This window comes from Rhincodon typus, chromosome 14 (assembly GCF_021869965.1).
Source record: "Rhincodon typus isolate 14 chromosome 14, sRhiTyp1.1, whole genome shotgun sequence".
Lineage (NCBI taxonomy): Eukaryota > Metazoa > Chordata > Chondrichthyes > Orectolobiformes > Rhincodontidae > Rhincodon > Rhincodon typus.
In genome coordinates, this window is record NC_063345.1 from 42,270,163 (window position 1) to 42,292,375 (window position 22,213).

Here is a 22,213-nt window from a genome sequence, read left to right on the forward strand (position 1 = left end):
TGTTGGACAATTTGGTGCACATGCAGGATGTCCCCTTCCCCCAAGACCAGATTGGAAGCCACGATATCAGCCCTTACAAGCCTGATCTAAGGTGCCATCCAGGTGTCAGCCATCTGGAGAAATGCACAGCAATACAGAGAGAAGGTCAATGACCCACGACTCCATCAGCATGTGTGGCACTATGTTCTCTACAACACCACACACTAATTCTACCTCTGCTATTGCAATCATCTCCTTCTAAGACTCATGATGTACCACTCTTACTATTGCCTGCAACATTTTCCATCACTCAATCTTAGCTACTTGAACTCCTGACACCACTAATCCTGCGTGACTTCTGCAGAGCCTACTCACTCACTTGGGGCATCTCCCCACTTGCACTAGAAGTAATAGCTGTACGCCCACTTTCATCTACCCAAACAGCTCAATTTCGCTCATCCCAGGAGGAAAACAGCTCCCAAACAAGGAGCTACAAATCCTACTTGCAGACATTACACCACAATGGGAAAGTTACCTAGGCACTTTGAAAAGAGGGTGGTCACACCCCTCAGATCAGGCAATTCAAAACCATTCTGTGACCACGGACAGGAGGATGTGACAGCAGATAAGGCAGGTATAAGAACCCAGGAGGGTTACAATTAAGGGGCCTCAGCCCCAGCCATTATCCAAGTTACGAGGCTCTTGCAAGATGTGGGGACATGCTGAAACCTGCAAGAAAGATGAGCAAACTGACTATGGCAACTTGGTACAGGGAACCAAATGGTGGTGGTGGTGGTGGGTGGAATTAGAAATTTTACTTTTGTTGTAGGAACAATATAATTAGGGAGACGTATATTGTTCTCTGCAGTCATTAATGGAAATCCAGAAGGCTGTGTTGCCTGCTCAGTGCGAGGATTAAGGAATCTCTACAGGTCTGGAGAAGAACTTCAGAGAGCAATGGGAGGGACCCAGTAGTCGTTGTCCACATTGGCACCGATAACATTGGTAGGTCTAGAGAGGAAGTCCTGCGGAAAGACTTTGAGCAGTTAGTAGTTAAAAAGCAGAACCTCCAACGTAATAATTTCAAGATTATTACTTGAGCCACAGGCAATCTGGCATAGGATAAATAAAGTCAGAGTTAAAACTTTGGCTTAAAGATTGGTGTATCTGAAGATGAGCAGAGTCTTGGCATTCCTGATGCTATGCCACATGGTGACAGAATCAAATTTTGCAGTCACATGACTCACAACATTCTTTTGTTAATTTCAACATTGACTTATCAATTTCTGACTCAGACAGTCCTAATTCATCATTTTTCATTTCCCACAGGCAGGAAGAGGATGAAGATATCTCAGAGGAAGTCAATTATTCTGAGGGGACACAATCGTAAGAATCATGCAGTAATTCATTTACATATGCCTTGGTAGAACTGCCAAGACAGATAGTTGGGTTTTCACATGATGTTGTCTCACACATCACTGGTGAGCAATAGCAGATGGTGGATACAGAGACAGCTGCATAGATTACCCATTGGAGGGCACATTATCCAGAGTGCTCAGATCAGCTGGCCTTGAGGCTGAACATGGCCAGTAATTCTGGAATAGCAACAACAGTACAAGAAAGGTTCCAGTAGCTTTTCCAGCTGCACTATTAAAATTTGGAGACAGATTAGAGAAAACTATCTCATGCAAGAGAGCCACGTGGTTGAAGGTCACATCAAAAGATGTCTACATTCCTGGAAAGAAAGCAGCAACCTGAAAGATTTATCAAATATGGAAGTCAAACAAGTGCGTGTTGACACTCAATAATGGTATACACATTTGCGGGACATTTTAAACAGGACAAAAACTTAGCCTTGGCTCTTCAGGGCATCGCTGATGGGCAGCACTCCACCGCATTAGTCACAGGGAAATGTGGGTGGGTAATAAAAGGAAAAGAGTAAAGAAACATGGAAATGCAGATTCCTCTCAAAAGGTGCAGAATGTAGTCCATGACAAAGCACTCACTCAGTCTTAAAAGCACAGAAGGATGTTGGCCAAGATCAGCTGTGTAGCCAAAGCAAGGATAGAAGCTATCCCTGTTAAAATCACAGGGTTGCACAACAAAGGAGCAGCAGGAAAAGGAGGGGTACAAATTCCTCATTGCCTAGTGCACATGTTTACTCATCTAGTTCACTTGACTGGATGCTGCCAATGTAGTGACTGCATGACAAGATAATGAGCATCCATTGGCCATCTATTGCCTGTGCATAGTGTATGACGATATTGCTTTCGGAAAGCTGAATTTTATGCTCATTGTCCCCTCTACTGTGCAGCAGTAGGCTGCTCCTTTTCATTTTGGTTCTCAATAAAACTATACAAGACACACCATGCTAAACTGATATTTAACAGATGGAAGATGTAAACATATAAAAATCCAATTAGTGAAGATGACTGAAGTATTGGAAGCCACCTCCGAAGTTGCCTAAGCACACTCTCAAAACAAGTCTCTTGGGAAAAAGTCTTTCATTTAGATAAAGAAGCACATGTGAAGTCTCAGTGTTTACAGGATTTTTTCTGTCTCCAATTTGTTCAGTCCCTTTAAGTCCATTGCCCTTTCACGTTGCTTTAAATCTGCAAAAGCTTGCAAAACCCATTACTCTAGAGTTAAATTTGAAAAGTACATTTCATACCAGTTGCTAATAGCCTTGTAAAATACTTAAATTAGTATCCTGCTTCTCCTGAGTGACAGTTTCTTATGTGAAGCTGAATATGCTGCAGATAAAAGTACAGTAGATGCAGCAAATTGCAGTCGGCTTCCTCCCAAATTGTTTAACCACCTCTGTTTTCAAACTCTTTTTTTTGTTAAAATTACCTCATTGTTTCTTGAGCAGAAAAAAATTTTAAGGTATGATGAAAGTTCAGATAGGTTTGATTGTGATCAGGCAAAAGTGGTTGGTTTGTTGGGTCCTATGGCCTTTTCAAGTTCTTTTAGTTTGTTTTTCTGCTATAATTCAGCATATTTGCAAATGTAAAGTAGATTGACAGGCCCAACCAGATAATAATCTTTCCAATGTTACTCACCTATCTTCCTTAATGCCACACATCCAGATTCGGTCAGAGTTTGTCCACTTGTGAACACTGTTGTACAGCGAGGCTGTGGCCAGCATGACAGGTGCAGACCGATATTAGAAAGTAGTTGCACTCTCTCACTGCTCCAATCTGCATATCAAAGGATAACCATTAGAAACCAAAGAGATATCTGTAGTACAGTCTTGCTCCAAAGTTTATAGTACAGTATTATAATATTACTATTCTAAAGTGAGGCATTTTTGGTAGAACTACAAAGCAGAATCTGACTGTCAAAATTCTGATAACTTGAAACTACTGTACAGGTCTGATGAAAACCTGAGGAAGAATATACTAGCTTTAAGGTGAATGCAACAGAGATTTACCAGAATTATAGACTCCACAGGTTATGTAACTAAGAGGAGATTTAGCGTAAGTGTTGTATTCCCTGGAATTTAGCAAGTTAGTGAGTGACATGAGTGAAATTTAAGGTCTTAAATCAGTTTGAGCAGAAACTATTTCCAGAGGATGGGGAGACTAAGACTGAGAGAATGGTCAAAATATTAGAGCTGGAATTAGAAAACATTGCAAACATGGAGATATTACAAGTTGGCCTTCACATCCAAATCTGACTTGTAGGTTATTGTGGCCTAATGGCACTGACCCTTGCAGACTCCATTGGCCACAGCATGTCAGCCTGCGAATGACCTATTTATTCCAACTCTTGGCTTTCTGTCTGTTAACCATTCCTCAATCCATGCTAGTATACTAGCCCAATTCCCATATGTTGTAATTTTGTTCATCAACCTCCTGTGTAGAACATAAAAAGCCCTTTGAAAATCCAAATATACCACATCCACTGTTTCCCCATTATTGACACTGCTAGTAAGATCCTCAAAGTATCAGATTTGTTAAACATGATATCATAAATCCATGTTGAATCTGCCTCATGAGACAATTATTTACTAAATATCTGTAATTACATTCTTTATAATAGAATCTGGTATTTTCTTTACTATTGACAGCTAGCTAACAGGTCCGTAGCTCCTATTTTCTCTCTCTCCAGCAGTAGGGTTATATTTGCAACCTTCCATTCTGCAGGCACTATTGCAAAAAATTAACAGAACTTAGAAAGATGATCACTAGTGTAGCCATCTCTTTCAACATTCTAGGGTGAAGATCACTGGGTCCTGGGGATTTGTCAACTTTCAGTCCCATTAAATTCTCCAAAACTACCTTTTCTAAAAAAAACTTTCACTTCCACACACTAACTAGATCCTTAAATCTTTACTTCCAAGGAGCCTTCATGGGTCCTCCTCTGTGAAGAGAGCATAAAATATTTATTTAATGTCTTTGTTATTTCTCATTATAAATACTCTGGTCTCTGCCTATAATTGACTCTCATTTTTCTTCGTTAATCGTTTCCTTTTTATATACCTACAGAAGCTTTTAGAATCTATTTTTACAATACTTGCTATTTTATATTTACGTGGTACACTTTATCAATTTCTTGGTTCTCCTTCACTGAATTCTAAAAACACACCCCAAACTTCAAGCTTAAAACTTTCGTTGGCAACTTTATAAGCATCTTCATTTAATGTAATGCTATATTAATCTATTGTCATCAGTTAAGGGTCTCTTGCTTTTCACTTTGACTATTTATGCATTAAAAGGAATGTATATTTTTTGAAATCCAAGCAATAATTCTTTTGATGCTAGCTGCTGATTTCTATCAAATCTTTTAATGCTTTTTAATCCACCACAGCCAACATCTTCCTCATAATTGCCCTGTTTAGGTAGAAGGCTCCGAGTTCAAATTGAATTGCATCTTTTTCAAATGGAAATGAAAAATTCTATCATATTATGATTACTATTCCCTAAAAGATTCTTCCGCAAATATATTTTAATTTGCCTTTTTCACCACATAATAGTAGATGTAAAAATGTCCTGCTTCCTATCTAGTTGTTCAACAGATTGCTCCAGAAGACTCTCTCAACATATTCCAGGAATTCTTCCTACTCATTAAATGCACCCATTCTATATGTAGGTTGAAGTCTCCCAAGGTTACTGCGTTCCCCTTGCTGCAGGTACCTCTGATTTCCTGATCTGTGTTGTTCCCAGCAGTACAACTAATGCTTAGTGGCCTATTAACCATTTCCACCAGTATTTGGTCACCTTATTGTTTCTTAGCTTGTCAAGTTCTGGTTCTGTCAACTGGCTTTCTAGTTTTAGCAGGTTGTTTGCACAGGGACCTTCCTTCACTTATTTGTCAAGATTACTTAAAATTGTCAGTCTTCTTCCTAACTAGCATCTTGAAGTCAACTATGTGTGTGAAGGCATAATCTGAAAGCTGAAGAGAAACAACATATTGACAGTAAAGAAGCAAGACACTTCACACAAAAGAAATTATTTAAATTAAATCAAAACATCGGAGTTAGACTTGAGAGAGAATAAAATATTTTCAGACTATGACCAATGTAGTTTGTGAATGCTGACCAATTAGTTTCAATGATGTGTAACTTCAAAAAGGAAGAAGTTATTTTTATTTTTGTGGACCATGTTGACAGGTAACAGGAATCATCATGATAAATAATTTGTCCACATTTCAGACTTACAATAAATTTAAAAGGATATATCTGTTGTGCCTGATAACACAATCACAATCACAAGCTTCAATTTCATTAGCACAAGAGCTGTAGTTCTAAATAAAATTTCAAGTGACATCATAATGTATAAACTTAAATCTCAAAAATACTAAGATAACTTTATTAGGTCCAATACAGATACTTGTTGTAGTCCCAGTCAAAGAGCAATTTTTTTTTCCTTACTAAACTTCAAAAGTTCCAATGAATCGCTTGCTGTTAGGAACAAGAAATCACTTCATAATCTTAAGCCTCAATGTCAGTGCTGAATGTACTGCATCGCAGCCAAACTTCAAGCAATCCTTGTGTCAATAATTTTAGTGATCTGTTACAACTGTGTATAAGCTTTATTTTTACTGGGAACTTTCTATAGCCAAAGACATGGAGATCTGTAATGGTCTTCTAATATTAGCAGCTTTTTACTTAATGATTCCTCAGTGAATTAACTTTTTTTTAATCTGCCATAAAATTAAGGAAGGTTCTGTAGATGTTCTAACAGATGCCACTTTTCCCTCTCATTTAATGTTGGAATAAAGCTGAGACATACACTTGGCAAGTAGAACAACACCATGACTGCTTCCAGCATGCTATAAATTCAAGTAACAGAAACTGGGCATATCAGCATGAATCAAACTGAACACAGAAAGAGGCCATTAAGCCAGAACGGTTTATGTCAATGTTAATGAGCCACCTCCATTCTAATTACTTCTTCTTACCCTGTTCTACAATGCTCTACCCACTTATCTCTCATGTATCTATCAAGCCTTATTTTGAATCAAACTACTGCTGTAAAACATTAATCAACTTGCATAGCTAAATAAAAGATATCATTACAGAACTTCAAACTATAAAATATAAATGTTTCAGATCAAATGTTTCAACAGTTGCACCATTTGTGTTCTTCATCTTAGCTGGAACCTGTGTCTTTTAAAAGATTCTTCCCACACTGAATTAACATATGCCAGACAATTAACCCAGATTATGGTAAACTGTTACTGAATAACAGATTGGATGTCCACTATATCTCCTGCTTTGGATGGCAAAACTAGTGTCTAGAATTACAAAGAAAATTAATTACACAAAAGCAAATGCAGCACATTCATTAACACTCATTACAAATCACTGAAGAGCCTCAGCTTCTTTTGCCAAACTTTTGGCAAGGTAATCTACAATCACAGCTACATTAGCATTGCCTACAGTCTCCACCTTCTATTATTACGTTTCAATAACAAAATGACATTGGGCCAGACAGGAATGGAAATTATGGACCTTGATGCTGCTTCCGGCTCAGACCCCCAGCCACTGACCAGAGCGCAGCAGTCCCATCCCTGATCCGAGCAATATCTCCTTGAGCCCCAGTTACATGGTCCTGTTGTAACACTGTCCTGGGTCATGTTTTCTTTAAAGCAACCTTCCTGAATTGAGAAAAACAATTTTTGATTTTGCGCCTTGCTCAGCAGATTATGTAAGTCCTTTATGCTTATTTACAGTCCAACATTTGAGCTTTTTCTTGGTCTATACACTTCATACTATAAATCTAAAAGCCATCCATACATTTTAATACTGTGAGAATTTGGCACTTTAAATATTATTACTCATTTTTTAAAAATAAACTAGGCATTTTAGAGCTTTTAGCCAACTGCATTTGAGCTATCATTTTTGTTCCCAAATATAGTAAACTTAGAGTGCGGTCAGTTAGGTTTCTTTTCCACATTATATCCACCATATTGCCTTTCTAGATTCGAGATCAGCCAGAGAAAGGAATTTTGAGCTATTTAAAAGGCTAATGCGAAGCAATGTTACAGGTCCACCAATGGTGATGGATATCAGACAACAATAACTGACAGTAATTCAGAACTTAAGAATTATATAACAACCTATGTGAATGATTGGATTCTTGGAACTTATGCGACTTTCCATAGTAAGTTAATAATGAAACATACCTGGTGACAAAATTTTACATAACACCCAAAGTAAATGTTTCACTGTATTCTTTTTAATTCGGAGATAATTACAATGCAGTTAAATTTTTCTCCCTCTTAAAAATGCTGACTTAGGCTTATATAATGTTCCATGGGCACGTCCAACCTTCCAGAACTTTACTCAGGTTCTTTATAATCCTTATGAATGAGTGTTGGTAAACTATTCAGTTGCAGGACCTATCATGGTCAACTTAATCTTGTCTTTATTCATGACTAATGTTTTATGATCCACACCGAAAAGTCTTATTCCTTCGGGAACGTAGAGGTCAATTATTGCCAATTCAGGCATTGATACCAAGGCCACCATGACTGCTTGACTCATATCATATATCTGTTGCCCTGTGCTCTGAGGTGTGAGAAGTCATGGATCAGGAAGGCACTGTTGAAGGAGTCTTGGGAGATCACTGTAGTGCATTTTGTAGATGGCTAAAGAAAATGCTGTAATTGTAGTGGACCGGTGATGGATGGAGTGAATACTGAAGATCTTAAGATAGAGTGCCAATCATGCGAGCTGCTTTGTTCTGAATGATGTCAAGCTTCTTATTGAAGAAATACTTATGCAGGTATGGGGAGAGTAGTCCATTATACCTGTGGCTTGTGCCTTGTAGATGATGAACAGGCTTTGAAGAGCCAGGTGCTAGTTACTTGATGCAGAATTCCCAGCTTCTGACCTGCTCTTCCAGCTGCAGTATTTATATAGTCTCAGTTTCTAGCTAACAGCAACCACCAGAATGTTAATGTTAATAACATGGAGTTTCAGTGATTGTAATGCTGTTAACTGTCAAGGGGCAATGGCTGGATACCCTCCTGTTGGAGAAGGTTACTGCCTGGCACTTAGGCAGCAAATGACACGTTCAGAAGGCTTTTGATAAGGGCCCAATAAGAGATTAGCATGTACAAGCTCATGAGTTTGGGGTAGTGTACTGACATGGATAGAGAGCGGTTGGCAGGCTAGAAATAGATAGAAGGAATAAACAGATCTTTTTCTGAATGGCAGCCAATGATTAGTGTGGTACCACAGGGATTAAAGCTTGGATTTCAGCTATTCACAATATAAATTGCTTGTGACGAGAGAACCAAATGCAATATATCCAAATTTGCAGACAATACAAGGCCAGGTGGGGATTGAACTGTGAGGAGGATGCAGCGATGCTTAAGTGTGATCTGGACAAATGGATGGCAGAAAATATAACTGTGAGATTATCCACTTTGGAAAAACAGGAAGACAAAGTTATACCTGTATGATGATAGATTGGAAAAATGGGTGGTGCAGCAAGGCGTAGGTAGCCATGAATACCGGTTGCTGGTGTTAAGTAAAACACATCACCTAAAGCCTGAATGTTGTCCAACTGCACAGACATCTTGAATATCTGTGGAAATGGTGCTGAACACTGTGCAGTCATCAACGATCAACCCGGCTTCTGTCCTTAGGATGGAATGTCATTAATAAAGCAACTGAAGCTCAACACAGGGTACTACTCCAAGAAACTTTCAATAATGACATTCTGTGACTGAGGTGACTGACCTCCAAAAATCACAATTATCTTCCTTTGTGCTAGATATGACGCCAACATACAGATGGTCCCCATCATCAATTCACAGAAACAAAGAAAACAGGAGCAAAATTAGGACATTGGTCCTTTCCAGCCTGTTCTGCCGGTCGATAGGATCATGGCTAATCATCCAATTCAGTACCCTGTTCCCATTTTCTCCCTATAACCTTTTGATCTCTTTAGCCCTTAGAATTCGATGTAACTCTGTCTTGAAAACATTCAATGTTTTGGCCTCAATCACTTATTGTGGCAAAAAAACTTCACAGGCTCATCATTCTCTATGGGAAGAAATTTCTCCTCAGCTTAGTGCTAAATGGCCTACCCATTAGGCTCTGAGCCCTGGTTCTGTACACTCCAGTCATCAGAAACATCCTCCTGCAGTTACCCTGTCTAGTTATGTTAGAAACCTATAGGGGTTCCTCCATATTTTACTAAACTCCAGTGGCTATAGTCCTAACCGATCCAGTCTCTCTTCATACATCAGTCCTACCATCCCAGGAATCTGCCTGGTAAAGTTTTGTTGCACTCCTTGCATAGCCCAATATCCTTCCTCAGATAGTATGATCAAACTTCACACAATACTTCAAATGTGGTCTCACTAAGTTGCTGTACAGGTGCAGCAAGACATCCCTTCTCCTGCACTGAAATCCTCTCACTATGGAGGCCAACAAGCCATTTTCCTTCTTCACTGCTTGGTGCATCTGCATGCTCACTTACAGCAACTAGTGTTCAAGGCTACCTACGCCTTGCTGCACCACCCATTTTTCCAATCTATCATCATACAGGTATAACTCTGTCTTCCTGTTTTTCCAAAGTGGATAATTTCACAGCTATACTTTCTGCCATCCATTTGTCCAGATCACACTTAAGCATCTCTGCATCCTCCTCGCAGTTCAATCCCCACCTGGCCTTGTATTGTCTGCAAACTTGGATATATTGCACTTGGTTCTCTCATCTAAAATAATTTATATTGTGAATAGCTGAAATCCAAGCTTTAATCCCTGTGGTGCCACACTAATCATTGGCTGCCACTCGAAAAAGATCTGTTTATTCCTTCAGAGATAGCAGGAACTGCAGATGCTGGAGAATCTGAGATAACAAGGTGTACAGCTGGATGAACACAGCAGGCCAAGCAGCATCAGAGGAGCAGGAAGGCTGACGTTTTGGGCCTAGGCCTTTCCATTTATTTCTTGTCTGCCAACCACTCTCCACCCATGTCAGTACACTACCCCAAACTCATGAGCTTGTATATGCTAGTCTCTTATTGGGCCCTTATCAAATACTTTCTGAAAGTCCAAGTAAATCACATCAACTGGCTACCCGTCATCAACTCCTTTAGTTGAATTCTCAAAAAATTCCAGCAGATTTGTCAAGCATGGTCTCCCTTTCGTAAATTCATGCAAGTCCTGTCCATTCTTGTCACCAATTTGCAAGTGCTCTGCTATCAAATCTTTTATAATGGACTGTAGCATTTGCACTACTACCAATGTCAGGCTAACGAGTCTATAATTTCCTGTTTTCTCTCTACCACCTTATTTTTCCTCCCAGAGTGGAGTTACATTAGCTATCCTCCATTCCATAGGAACTGTTCCAGAGTCATCAGAATCTTGAAAGATGACCATCAATGCATCTACTACTTCAAGGGCAATTTCTTTATGTGCTTTGAGATACAGATTTTCGGGCCCTTGAGATCTATCCTTTATTCCCATCAATTTTCCCAATTCCCATGAACTTTAATTTTGCTAGGCTCCTTCATGCTGCACTTGATCAAATGTTATCTTAATTGTCAAATGTAACCACTCTAATTTCCCCTAAGTATAGCTCTTTTGCAGCTTAGAGCAAATCTATAACGAGGTCAAGAGCTGAATGCCTGCAGAGGGACCCAAACCAAGCATCAGCAAACAGGTTATTGTTCATGAGGTATCAGTTGAAAGCACTATAACATCTTCCATCACCTTGCTGATAACAGAGTAGATTGATGGATGGTAATTGGCTAGGTGCGTCCTGCTCTATGTACAGGACATGCCTGGGAAATTTTCCATGTTTTCTGATAATTTTCCACTTTGCTGGAAAGGTGCCAGTATTGTAAAAGTACCAGTTTAGCTAGTTTCGCAGAACAAGTTAATATGTTTGCCAAAAAATTGTCAGAGCCTATTTATAGTGTTCAGTGCCTTCAGCCATTTCTTGTTAGGACGTGGAGTGAATGGAATTAACTAAAGTCTGGCATCTAAGACACTGGAACCACAGAAAACGGACCAAGACAGATTATCCTCATCACACCTATGGCTCAAGATGCTTGCAAATGTGTCAGCCTTCACCTTTGCACTGATATGCTGGGCCTCCATCATTATGAAGGAAGGTATTTATGAAGCCCTCTCCTTTAGTGAGTTGCTTAATTGTTCAACACTATTCAAACTAGACGTGACAGGCTTACAGTGCTTTGAACTGATTCATTGGTTGCGGAATCATTTGGCTGTCTACTGCATTCTGTTTACACTGCTTGGTACCGTGTTGTAGCTTTACCAGGTTTACAGCTCATTTTTAGGCATCCTGGTACTGCTCCATGCGTATCATCTTGAAATCCTGGTGTGCAGTCAGCAGGTTTCTTTCCTCACATTTGACCTAATGCCACGAGATATCGTGTGGCCCACTCAATATTGAGGACTTGCACAGCGACTCCTTCCTAGCTTTAAACCACTGTGCCACATCCTCTGGTGGGTCTGTACTCTTCGTGGAATAGTATAAACCCAGGAAATGTGATGGAGGTGTCTGGAATATTGTCTGTAAGATATAAACCTATGAGTGTGACTATGTCAGACAGTTGTTTGTCTAGCCTATGGGACAACTCCATTGATTTTGGAAAGCCCCCAGATGTTAGTACGGAGGACTTTGCAGGATTGACAGGGGGTTTATACTGTTGTCACTTCCAGAGCCTTGGTTAATGCTGGATGGTCCATCCAGTTTCGTTCCTTTCAAGAGGTTTTGTGGTGTTATAACAATTGAGTGGCTTGCTAGCCCATTTCAGATAGCAGTTAAGAGTCAACCACATTGCTGTGGGCCTGAAGTCACATGTAAGTGGACTTAGAATGGAAGATTTTCCTTCCATAAAAGACATTAATAAGTCAGACAGATTTTTATGACAACTGATAATGGTCACCTTTGAACTATTTTTTAATTCCAGACTTGATTTATTGATTGGATTCAAATATGGTGGCATTCAAACCCATGTCCCCAGAACATTAACTTGGGTCACTCGATTACTAGCCCAGTGACAATCATAGAATCCTTACAATGCTGAGAGGCCATTCAGCCCAAGTCAGCATTGACCCTCTGAACAACACCACATTCAAACACAGCCCACTATGCTAACCCCGTAACCCCACATTTACCATGGTTAATCCACCTTTTCTGCACATTTTTGGACAATGGGAGGAAACGGGAGCACCAAAACTCCCACAGTCACGGGGAGAATGTGTAAACTCCATGCATACAGCCACCCAAGGCTGGAATCAAACTGTTGTCCTTGGCACTGTGAGGCAGCAATGCAAACCACTGAGCCACCTTGCTCCCCCATTATACCATAATCTTTTAACATCCTAGTGATTTAACCTTGCAGCATTTACATTGTTCTTATTTGCTCTATATATTCAAGTGCTATTTCATTCCTGTCGAGTATCAGTAATTATTTAAGTCTGAGAAACTTTCAGTAACTGTAATTCTAATGCAGCTGTAAAGTTCTACAAACTAATTAACTATCCCTTCTGTGAAAATTACGGCAGTGTCTCTTCCCTTCTCCATCCGGGCTTCAAGCTTACTTCCTCATCACTACAATGATTATTCTCTTACTAGTAAAGGGCCAATGTTTTTTTTTAGTTTCTATTAAATTCATAATTATTTTGTTTGATGTTTTTCATTAATTTCAAGATCTACTGTACTTTCCTAGTTCTGCTCTGGCTGGTATGAACTAAATCAGCTTAGACAAAAAAAATTTTCAAAAGAGTGCCACCACAAGGGGGTGCTCCGCTCATCACAATTAAATGAAATATTTCCAAAGTTTTTAACAATGAAGCCACAGCATCAGAAAACAAGTTAATGTTGAACAAATAATTTGCTGTTCAGTGAAAATACTCATTTACTGTTCAAAAGCTATCAGAACACTGAAAATGAACTACTGCATTTCTGGCAAGTTGTGACACTATCAGGATTATTTAAATAATTTAGACTTTAATGTTCAGTTATCTATTGTGATTTCACCTAAATTGATTTGTATAGCTTTGCTTTAACCAATATAGTTATAATCTAAACTTTAGGTGCCAACCTGAACTCTGTGGTGCAACTATGACTGTGCTTCAAAACCACTCAACTGAATTTGAAATATTTGAATCATCCATTAAAATACACAAAAATAATTATCTGGTTACTTATTTCATTGCAGTTAGGGTCTTACTGTCTGCAAAATCTGTTTTCTACATTACAACAGCAACTAAGGGTTGAATTTTGCCAACCCTACAGCAGCGAAGTTATGACTGGGGTGGGATGGGAGGGGCTAGTCAGGGAAAATGGGTGGGATTGTATTGGGACAGCTTCTCAATGCGTTGTAATCACCAGGAAACATTTCTGGGACAGCCTGGGAATAGGACCAGCTGCCACTCCAGTAACAATGGTTAAGGTCCCAAGTTGGGCAATTTTGGTGCCAACCGTAACATCCTCCTATTGTGCCATTGTGGTCTCTCACCCACCTTAGTAGCACCCACCTCATTTAACAGACCTATCAAAATTTCTCTTTGCTTGGGCTTACAGGACCAGCTGACCTCCCACCCTGCTCAACTGAAAAGCAAGCATGGCAGCAGCTAATTTGCCAATTCAGAATCGTAGGTACATGCACCTCACTGGTGCAAGGATCCAATGCCCACAGGAAAATCTGACTCTAAATTCCTGGGAAATGCTTTGGTACATGTTATGTTACCAAAACAAAAAGCAAGTGCTCCCTACATTGTCAGAACTTGCACAAAATACTCACTTGCCCCATTATTATTTTCACACTTGTTTCCCCTTAAATAATATTTTAGAAATAAAAGTAAATAGTACAAATCTAAATAAAACCAAAAATGCTGGAAATGTATAGCAGGTCTGCCAACACTCAGAAGAGAAAGCAATATTCTGTTAAAAGTGTGAAGCATGCAAATATTTTTCCCAAACACACCTCATGTTTAATATCCCAAGTGTCCTATTGTATACCACATGCTTATAATCATTTCAAAACATTGTATTGTGTAACACTGAATAATTCTGGTTCATTTTCTCACATGCATTAACTACATACTTGAAGACCTTTAATAAAAGTTAGATTCAGAATTTTTGTACAAACAATATATATCGCATAATTTCATAGATTCTTGCAGTGCAGCAAAAGCCCTTTAGCTGATTGAGTCTGCACCTACATACCTACCAATAGTTGGGGCTGCACGGTGGCTAGCACTGCTGCCTCACAGCACCAGGGACCTGGGTTCAATTCCACCCTCAAGCGACCATCTGTGTGGAGTTTGCACATTCTCCCCATGTCTGCGTGGGTTTTCTCTGGGTGCTCTGGTTTCCTCCCACAATCCAAAGATATGCAGGTTAGGTGGCCTGGCCATGCTAAATTGTCCATAGTGTTCAGGGATGTGTAGATTAGATAGGTTATAGGGGATGGGTCTGGGTGGGATACTCCGAGGGGCGGTGTGGACTTGTTGGGCCAAAGGGCCTGTTTCCAATAGGAATCCGTAGGGATTCTGTGGAAAGTGCACTAATCCCAATTTCCTGCACTTGTCCCATATTCTTGAATATTATTATATTTGAAGTACTTATCCAAATATTTTTAAAGGTTCTAAGGTTTCCACCCTCCACTACCCAGTTAGTGCATTCGAGATTCCCACCACCTGCTGAATGAAAATGTTCTTTTCCCAAATCACCTCTGAATCTCCTATCTCTTACTCTAAAACTGTGTTCTGTTGTGATTGACCCCTCAACCAAGGCGAACAGCTGCTCTCTATTCACCCTGTCAATTTTTATATACCTCAATCATGCCCCCCAACTCAGACTTTTCTGCTGTGAAGAAAACAATCCAAGCCTACCTACTTTCTCCTTATACCTCAATTTTTCCATCGCAGGCAACACCCTGGTGCTATTACATCCTGCCTGCAAGGAGGTGACCAGAACTGTACACAGTACTCCAGTTGTGGCCTGGCCAATGCTCTGTACGACTCCAACATTATCTCCTTCTCTTATATTCTATGCCGCAACTGATAAAAGCAAATATCCCATATGCTTTCTTAACCATCCCATTCACAAACTCTGAGATAACAAGGTGTAGAGCTGGATGAACACAGCAGGCCAAGCAGCATCAGAGGAGCAGGAAGGCTGACGTTTCGGGCCTAGGCCTTCCTGCTCCTCTGATACTGCTTGGCCTAGTGTTCATCCAGCTCTACACCTTGTTATCTCAGATTCTCCAGCATCTGCAGTTCCTACTATCTCTCATTCACAAACTCTGACTTCAGTGATCTGTGAATAATTACCCCAAGATTTCTCTTTATCAACTTTGTAAAAATATGGAAAATTAACTATTCAAAACTACAAAAACACTGATTACAGTTCAAAGCATCTAGGCAATATCACATTGTATTGTGGACACTTGCTCTGCTTTCACAGTGGCTACCATGTTGCCTATTTTACAGCAGTACCTGCAGTTCAAATTGCACTCTACTGACTGTCAATATGCTTTGAACAACCGAAGGTTATGAAATGCACTGGACAAATGCAAGATGCTTCCTTTTAAAAGATAATCCCTCAGCATGATGTTCTTTAGAACTTCATAGGGATGTGAAAAGTTTTTTTCTTCCTTTTACGAAATTATGATTTAAGGTAGCAACTGAAGATTTTTTTTTATTGTTGATAGAATCATTACCCTTGTGCCTTTAACTACTGCAGTATGCAAATCTAGTAACATTTGGATCACAGCCCTCGCATATTTTGCTGTTTCTGGTTCGAGCATCTTCTGTTACCTCTAAGTTGACCTCTTATTTACTAAGGAGATATTAACCATCTCCAAAACACTACAGGGGAACCATAATGTATGATTGCTAAATGGATCCAATGCAGCGTTACTTTCACCCAGAATCGCTGGGTTATTGAACACCCAGAATCATTAGATAATACAGCATGGTCGACTATTCAACACATCGAAGTGTCACAGCGCAACAACCCCTCACCTCCATAAAGAGATATGAAAAAAAGAGACACGATCATCTCATTTTAAAAGGAGACAACGGAGTTATTTCAAACCTTGCGTTATTGACGCTGAAGTAGCCAACCTCTGGAACGCACACATGAGCAGCTAGTGCTGGTTCTTCCCCTTGACCACCGTCATTTAAGTGATGCCCTCCCTCTACCTCCTGACGCCCCTTACCTGACCTGGGCTCTAGCTGCCGGGCACCAACCCGCCCGTTTAAATCCCTGACAAAGAACCTCGCTCCTCGGCCAATCAGCGGCGCTCCCGGCAGGCCCCTCCCAAAAGGCGCCGCACGAGGCACAACGCTCGCGCCGACGGCCGCTAACGGCTCTGGCGGCACACGACGGCCAGCGGCCCGGGAGTGGGGTAGGGTAAGGCTCATCGCTCGACACTTTGCGGCGTTCGTTGAAGGACGACGGCACGAGAACGGGTATGCCATGTTGTAAAGTGGGCATGTATATAATCAGCTGCCATGGGAGGTGAACTGGTGCCTCGGTGTACACGTTAACGCCAAAGGAGCACACACCCAGAGATGGAGAGTAAGGCAATGTGCGTGAACACGTTCTGGATGTTGTAGTCCAGCTTCGGGATGTGAAGGAACGAGAACCGAAAGAAACTACTACTGCCAAAATCCGTCATCAAGCTGGACTTTACCTAAGCTGTCTGGCACAACTGGATACTTTGTTTCGGGGCATAAATGAACTTTCAGTCATTATTACAAGCTACATTTTTTTTAAAAAAAAAGTTTACACACAACAATTAAACCATTTTACAAGCACTATTCGTAAATGTTACTAAAAGGTGATCTGCAAGACACGACTGACTCCCGACAAGCTGCAAATAAAGTTGTTAGGTGCATTTTTCAGTTGTCCAGTAATTCGAGTTAAGCAACTTCGTGACTCCGCAGATACTGAAGCAGTCCACGGTCAAATGCAGCAAGACCTGGAAAACATACAGGTTCAGGCTGACAAATAATGAGCAACGTTCACACTGTCCTGGTATCAGGGAAATATCATCCCCAACAAAAAAACTAACCATCACCCCATGACATTCAATGGCAGTACCATTACTGAACACCCCACATCAACATTCTGGGCATTACCCTTGACCAGAAACTGACCAGCCATAGATATGCTGTGGCTATAAGAGCAGGTCAGAGGCTAGGAATCCTAGAGTGAGTAAATTCACGTTTTGACCCCTCAGAGCCTGTTCACCACCTACAAGATATAAAGCAGTAGTGTGATGGAATACTCCCCACTTGCCTGGATGAGAGCAGCTCCAACAACATTCAAGGATAAAACAGCACAGTTAACTGGCACCACATCTATAAATATTCATTCCCTCCACCACCTATACTCAGTGGTAGCAATATATATCTACAAAGATGCACTGCAGAAATTCACAAAGGCTCCAAACACAGACCCTTCCAAACCCATGACCGCTACCATCTAAAAGAACAATAGCAGCAGGTACATGGGAACACCACCACCTGCAAGTTCCCCTCCCATGCACTTAACATCCTGACTTGGAAACATATTGCCATTCCTTTTTTGCTGCTAGGTCAAAATTCTGGAATATCCCCCCCTAATGGCACTGTGGGCCTACCAATAGCACATGGACTGCAGTGGTTCAAGAAGGCAAATCATCAAAACCTCTCCAGGCTAAGCAGGGATGGGCAATAAATGCTGGCCAGACAGCAACATCTACATCCCACGAGTGAATAAAATATTTAATATTAAAACAGATCAGCAAATAGTTCCAACATGTTGCGACTAATCTTTCAACCCCGATCAAGATATCTTACATTTTTACTATTTTAAGGTATTTAAAATAAATTTTATATGTTGAAAGTCTCTAAGTTACAAAAATACATAAAAAATTCCAACTCCAGTATTTCAAAAATTATTTTGTTTCAGGGGAAAAAAAGCAACTGGTGAAATTAATTAGTGAACTTCTAAAATTGATACCATTTTAAAATAAATCCTAAATGCAATAAAATATTTTTTAGTATTGATAATAAAAGGTTTATTAAGACCCTTTCAAAAATGGCAATAATATGAATTATTCAACAAAATGGAATCAGTGTTAGGACTTCAATGTACATCACCAAAAATGACACAGTACAACTACAAGTAACCATACTGGCAGAAACCTGAAGGATGTATTTTCCGGTTTGAGCATGTAGCAGCAGGTCATGAGGGAGCCAACACGAGGCTAATAATGATTTGACCTGGTCCTCACAAATTTACCTACCACAAATGCATTCATCTGTGACTCCATGACATATATGATCAGTGCATAGCACTTATGGAGACACAGTCCTGTCTTCACATTGAGGAGACCTCCATTGTTATATAGAATTACCACTACGTCAAACAGGCTGGGTTCAGAAAAGATCTAGCATCTCAAAACTGAAACTTCAGATAGATGCCGTAGACCAGTAACAACTGAATCATGTTTCCCATACAAATCTCTAAGCTCATGGCCTGATACATTCTTCACTCTGTAAGTTACTATCAAGCTAGGGGAGTGCAGAAACATACAACAAAAGTGGGTGTAGCTGAAAATTAGGTACCAACCTGTTGAAGATACAACACAGGACTACATGCATGCTGGACAGTGGAAGCAGCATGTTGAAGATTAAAAGTAATTGATTCCATAACTAATGGATCATATTAGAACTTTACAGTCCTTCACATCCAATTGTAAGTGGTGGCAGACAATTTGGACTGCAGGGTGGGGGAGTCAATCAACATCTCATCTTAATTATGGTACAGCTTTTCAGGCGAGTGCAAAAATCACAGCTGAGACCTTTGCAAACTATCTTCAGTCAGACATACCAAGATGATAATACATTTCAGACTATTCCTAAAATTAGCACCATCATTTTTAGCCAATCAATATAACATGATATCAACAAATGGCTAAGCACACTACACAGCAACATCCTTTGGCTCTGTAAACATCCCAGCTACTGTCATGAGGATTTGTACTTCTGAACTAGCTGCATCTCTTGCCAAGTTGCTTTAATTCAGCCACAACATTGGCATCTATCCAACAACATTAAATTCCCCAGGTATATTCTACTTATAAAAATTAGAACATATCAAATCAGTCTATCAATCAGAAATTTTGAAAGGTGTCTTTGTCGATGCTATCAAGCAACACATATTAAAAACTGCTTACTGATGTTGTGTTTCGGTTCAACCAGATCACATCTCTAAAACTTATTGTAGATTTGGTATAAATATGGGAAGAAGAGCTGAATTACAGAGGTGAGATGTAACTGCTTGCCCTTGGCATCAAGAAGCCCTAAAAAAAAATTAAGGTGACTGGGAATCATGGAAAATTCACCACTGATTGAAAGCATATATAGCACAAAAGAAGATGGTTGCAGTTTTTGGAGACCAATCATCCCTTCTCCAGGACTTTGCAGCAGATGACCCAGAGCTGGTTTCCTAAGGCCAGCCCTCTTGAACTGTGTCATCAACGATCTTTCCATCATCATAACAAGTGGAGATGTTCACTGATGATTGCAATGTTCAATTCCATTACAACTCTTCATACAACAGTCTGTGCCTAAATGCATTAAAATTTGGACAACATTGAGGCCTGTTTAGATAACTGGCAAGGATCATACTCACAAGTTCAAGCAATGACTGTTTCCCACTAGAGAGGCCATAAACACTTTCCCTCAAACATGTAATAGCATTGCCATTATTGGCTTTTCACCCTCAACATTCCAGGAATTAGCACTGAACAGAAACTTCACTGAACCAGCCACATAAATACCATGGCTACAAACGCACACCTCTGAATTCCGCAAAGTTTTTCCACTTTCTCGATGATATAGGTCAGAAGTGTGATTGAATATTCCCCAACAACACTGGGGAGACAATGGCCTAGTGGTATTATGGCTGGACTGTTAATCCAGAGACTCAGGTTCAAATCACATCAATTCAACAAAAATCTGGAATTAAGAGTCTAATGATGCTCATGAATCCATTGCTGATTGTTGGGGGGAAAACCCATCCAGTCCACTAATGTCCCTTAGGGAAGGAGACTACCATCCTTACCTGGTCTGGCCTACTTGTGACTCCATACCCACAGAAATGTGGTTGACTCTTAACTGCCCTCTGGTTAGGCATTGGAAATAAATACTGACCTAGCCAGTAATGCCCTCATCCCATGAATAAATAAATTTAAAAGAAGGTTAACACCGTTCAGGATACCTGATTGGTGCCACATTCACAATCTGAAACATTTACCACCAGCATATCTAGAAACACAAGAGCAGCAGAAACACCTTAACCTTAAAATTTCTTTTCAATTCAAATACTCCAGACTTGGGAAATGGTGTGTCTTCACTTCTTCTCGAGTTCAATTAAAGAAAAAAAAAATTTGCATTTATGTAATACCCTTTATACCAGAGAACCTCTCAAACCCTTCACAACCAATAAATACTTTGAAGTATAGTCGCTGTCATAACATAAAATGCTGCAGCCAATTTATGATCAGCAAGCTCTTAAAAATTGCAGTATGAAAACAACCTGGTAATCTTTTAGCAGGAACACAGTTGCTGGAAAAGCTCAGCAGGTCTGGCTGCATCTGTGAAGAAATAAACAGAGTTAATGTTTCGGGTCCAGTGACCCTTCCTCAGAACTCAAGGATCACAGGGCCTGAAACGTTAACTCCAATTTTTTTCTTCACAGATGCTGCCAGACCTGCTGAGCTTTTCCAGCAACTTTGTTTTTGTTCTTGATTTACAGCATCTGCAGTTCTTTCAGTTTTTAATCTTTTAGCAGATGTTGGCCAGAACAATTCATTTTGGCCATTTGGCCACTGACTCCACATCCCATGAACAAAAAACAACTTTCATCATTTGCTCTTAATCTCTTTGCTCTTAAGGTGAAAAAGGCAAGTTTTTCAAGTCTCTCCAAATAACCTAAGCCCTGCATCCTGCTACCAGTTTAGTAAATTTCCTCTGCAGTGTCTTTTAATACTGCAACACTCATCCTAAAATGTGCTCAGAATTCAAGACAGTACTTCAGTAAAGGGTTTATCTATGTATTATACATGATTAGTGCAAGCTCCTTGCTGTCTCGTAAAGTCAAGGATCTGATTTTTTTAAAAAGAATTTGTAACTTACTTTATGTTGATACTCTCATTCATCGGATCTGTTTAGCATTTACTTCTTCATGACTTAGTTTCTCAGTGACTATTTTTTATTAGACGTTTGCTGATAGTTTTGCTAAATTCCCTTTGAACTTTTAGTATTTGGCTGTTTTTGTTTTTATATTCTCAGTAACCCTATCATCACTTAGACTCCCAGACATATACAAGAACATTTTTAAAAATCCACCTCGACAATAACAATGCTACTGTGACATCACAAAGTTCAGCTACAGTGATATAATGAATGAAAATTGCTGCCTCAAGTAAAGAACATAATTAAGCCTTCAGTGTTCATAAGTAGAATTTTCATCCAGTTACACATGTACTATATAAAAACCGAAAGAACTGCGGATGCTGTAAATCAGGAACAAAAACAAAGTTGCTGGAAAAGCTCAGCAGCTCTGGCAGATTTTGTGAAGAAGAAATCAGAGTTAACGTTAACAGTTCTGAGCAAGGGTCACCGGATCCAAAGGTTAATCTGATTTCTTCTTCACAGAATCTGCCAGACCTGCCGAGCTTTTCCAGCAATTTTGTTTTTGTACACATGTACTATATTGTGTAGGCGTGT

The 22,213-nt window shown here is 39.9% G+C and overlaps 1 protein-coding gene across 1 annotated transcript in view; it reads right to left on the bottom strand.

Annotated features, from left to right (window-relative positions):
• The window catches only part of LOC109928387 (BCL-6 corepressor-like protein 1), a 78,943-nt gene extending 62,403 nt beyond the window's left edge, over positions 1–16,540 (bottom strand). Inside the window, exons 1-2 of the mRNA XM_048605318.1 lie at positions 16,524–16,540; positions 3,042–3,179 (exon numbers count right to left, since the gene is read on the bottom strand). Coding sequence (XP_048461275.1) covers positions 3,042–3,127 — 86 coding nt within the window. The 5' untranslated portion in view covers positions 3,128–3,179; positions 16,524–16,540. The remainder of the gene's footprint in view (positions 1–3,041; positions 3,180–16,523) is intronic.
• Between the last annotated feature and the right edge of the window lie 5,673 nt (positions 16,541–22,213).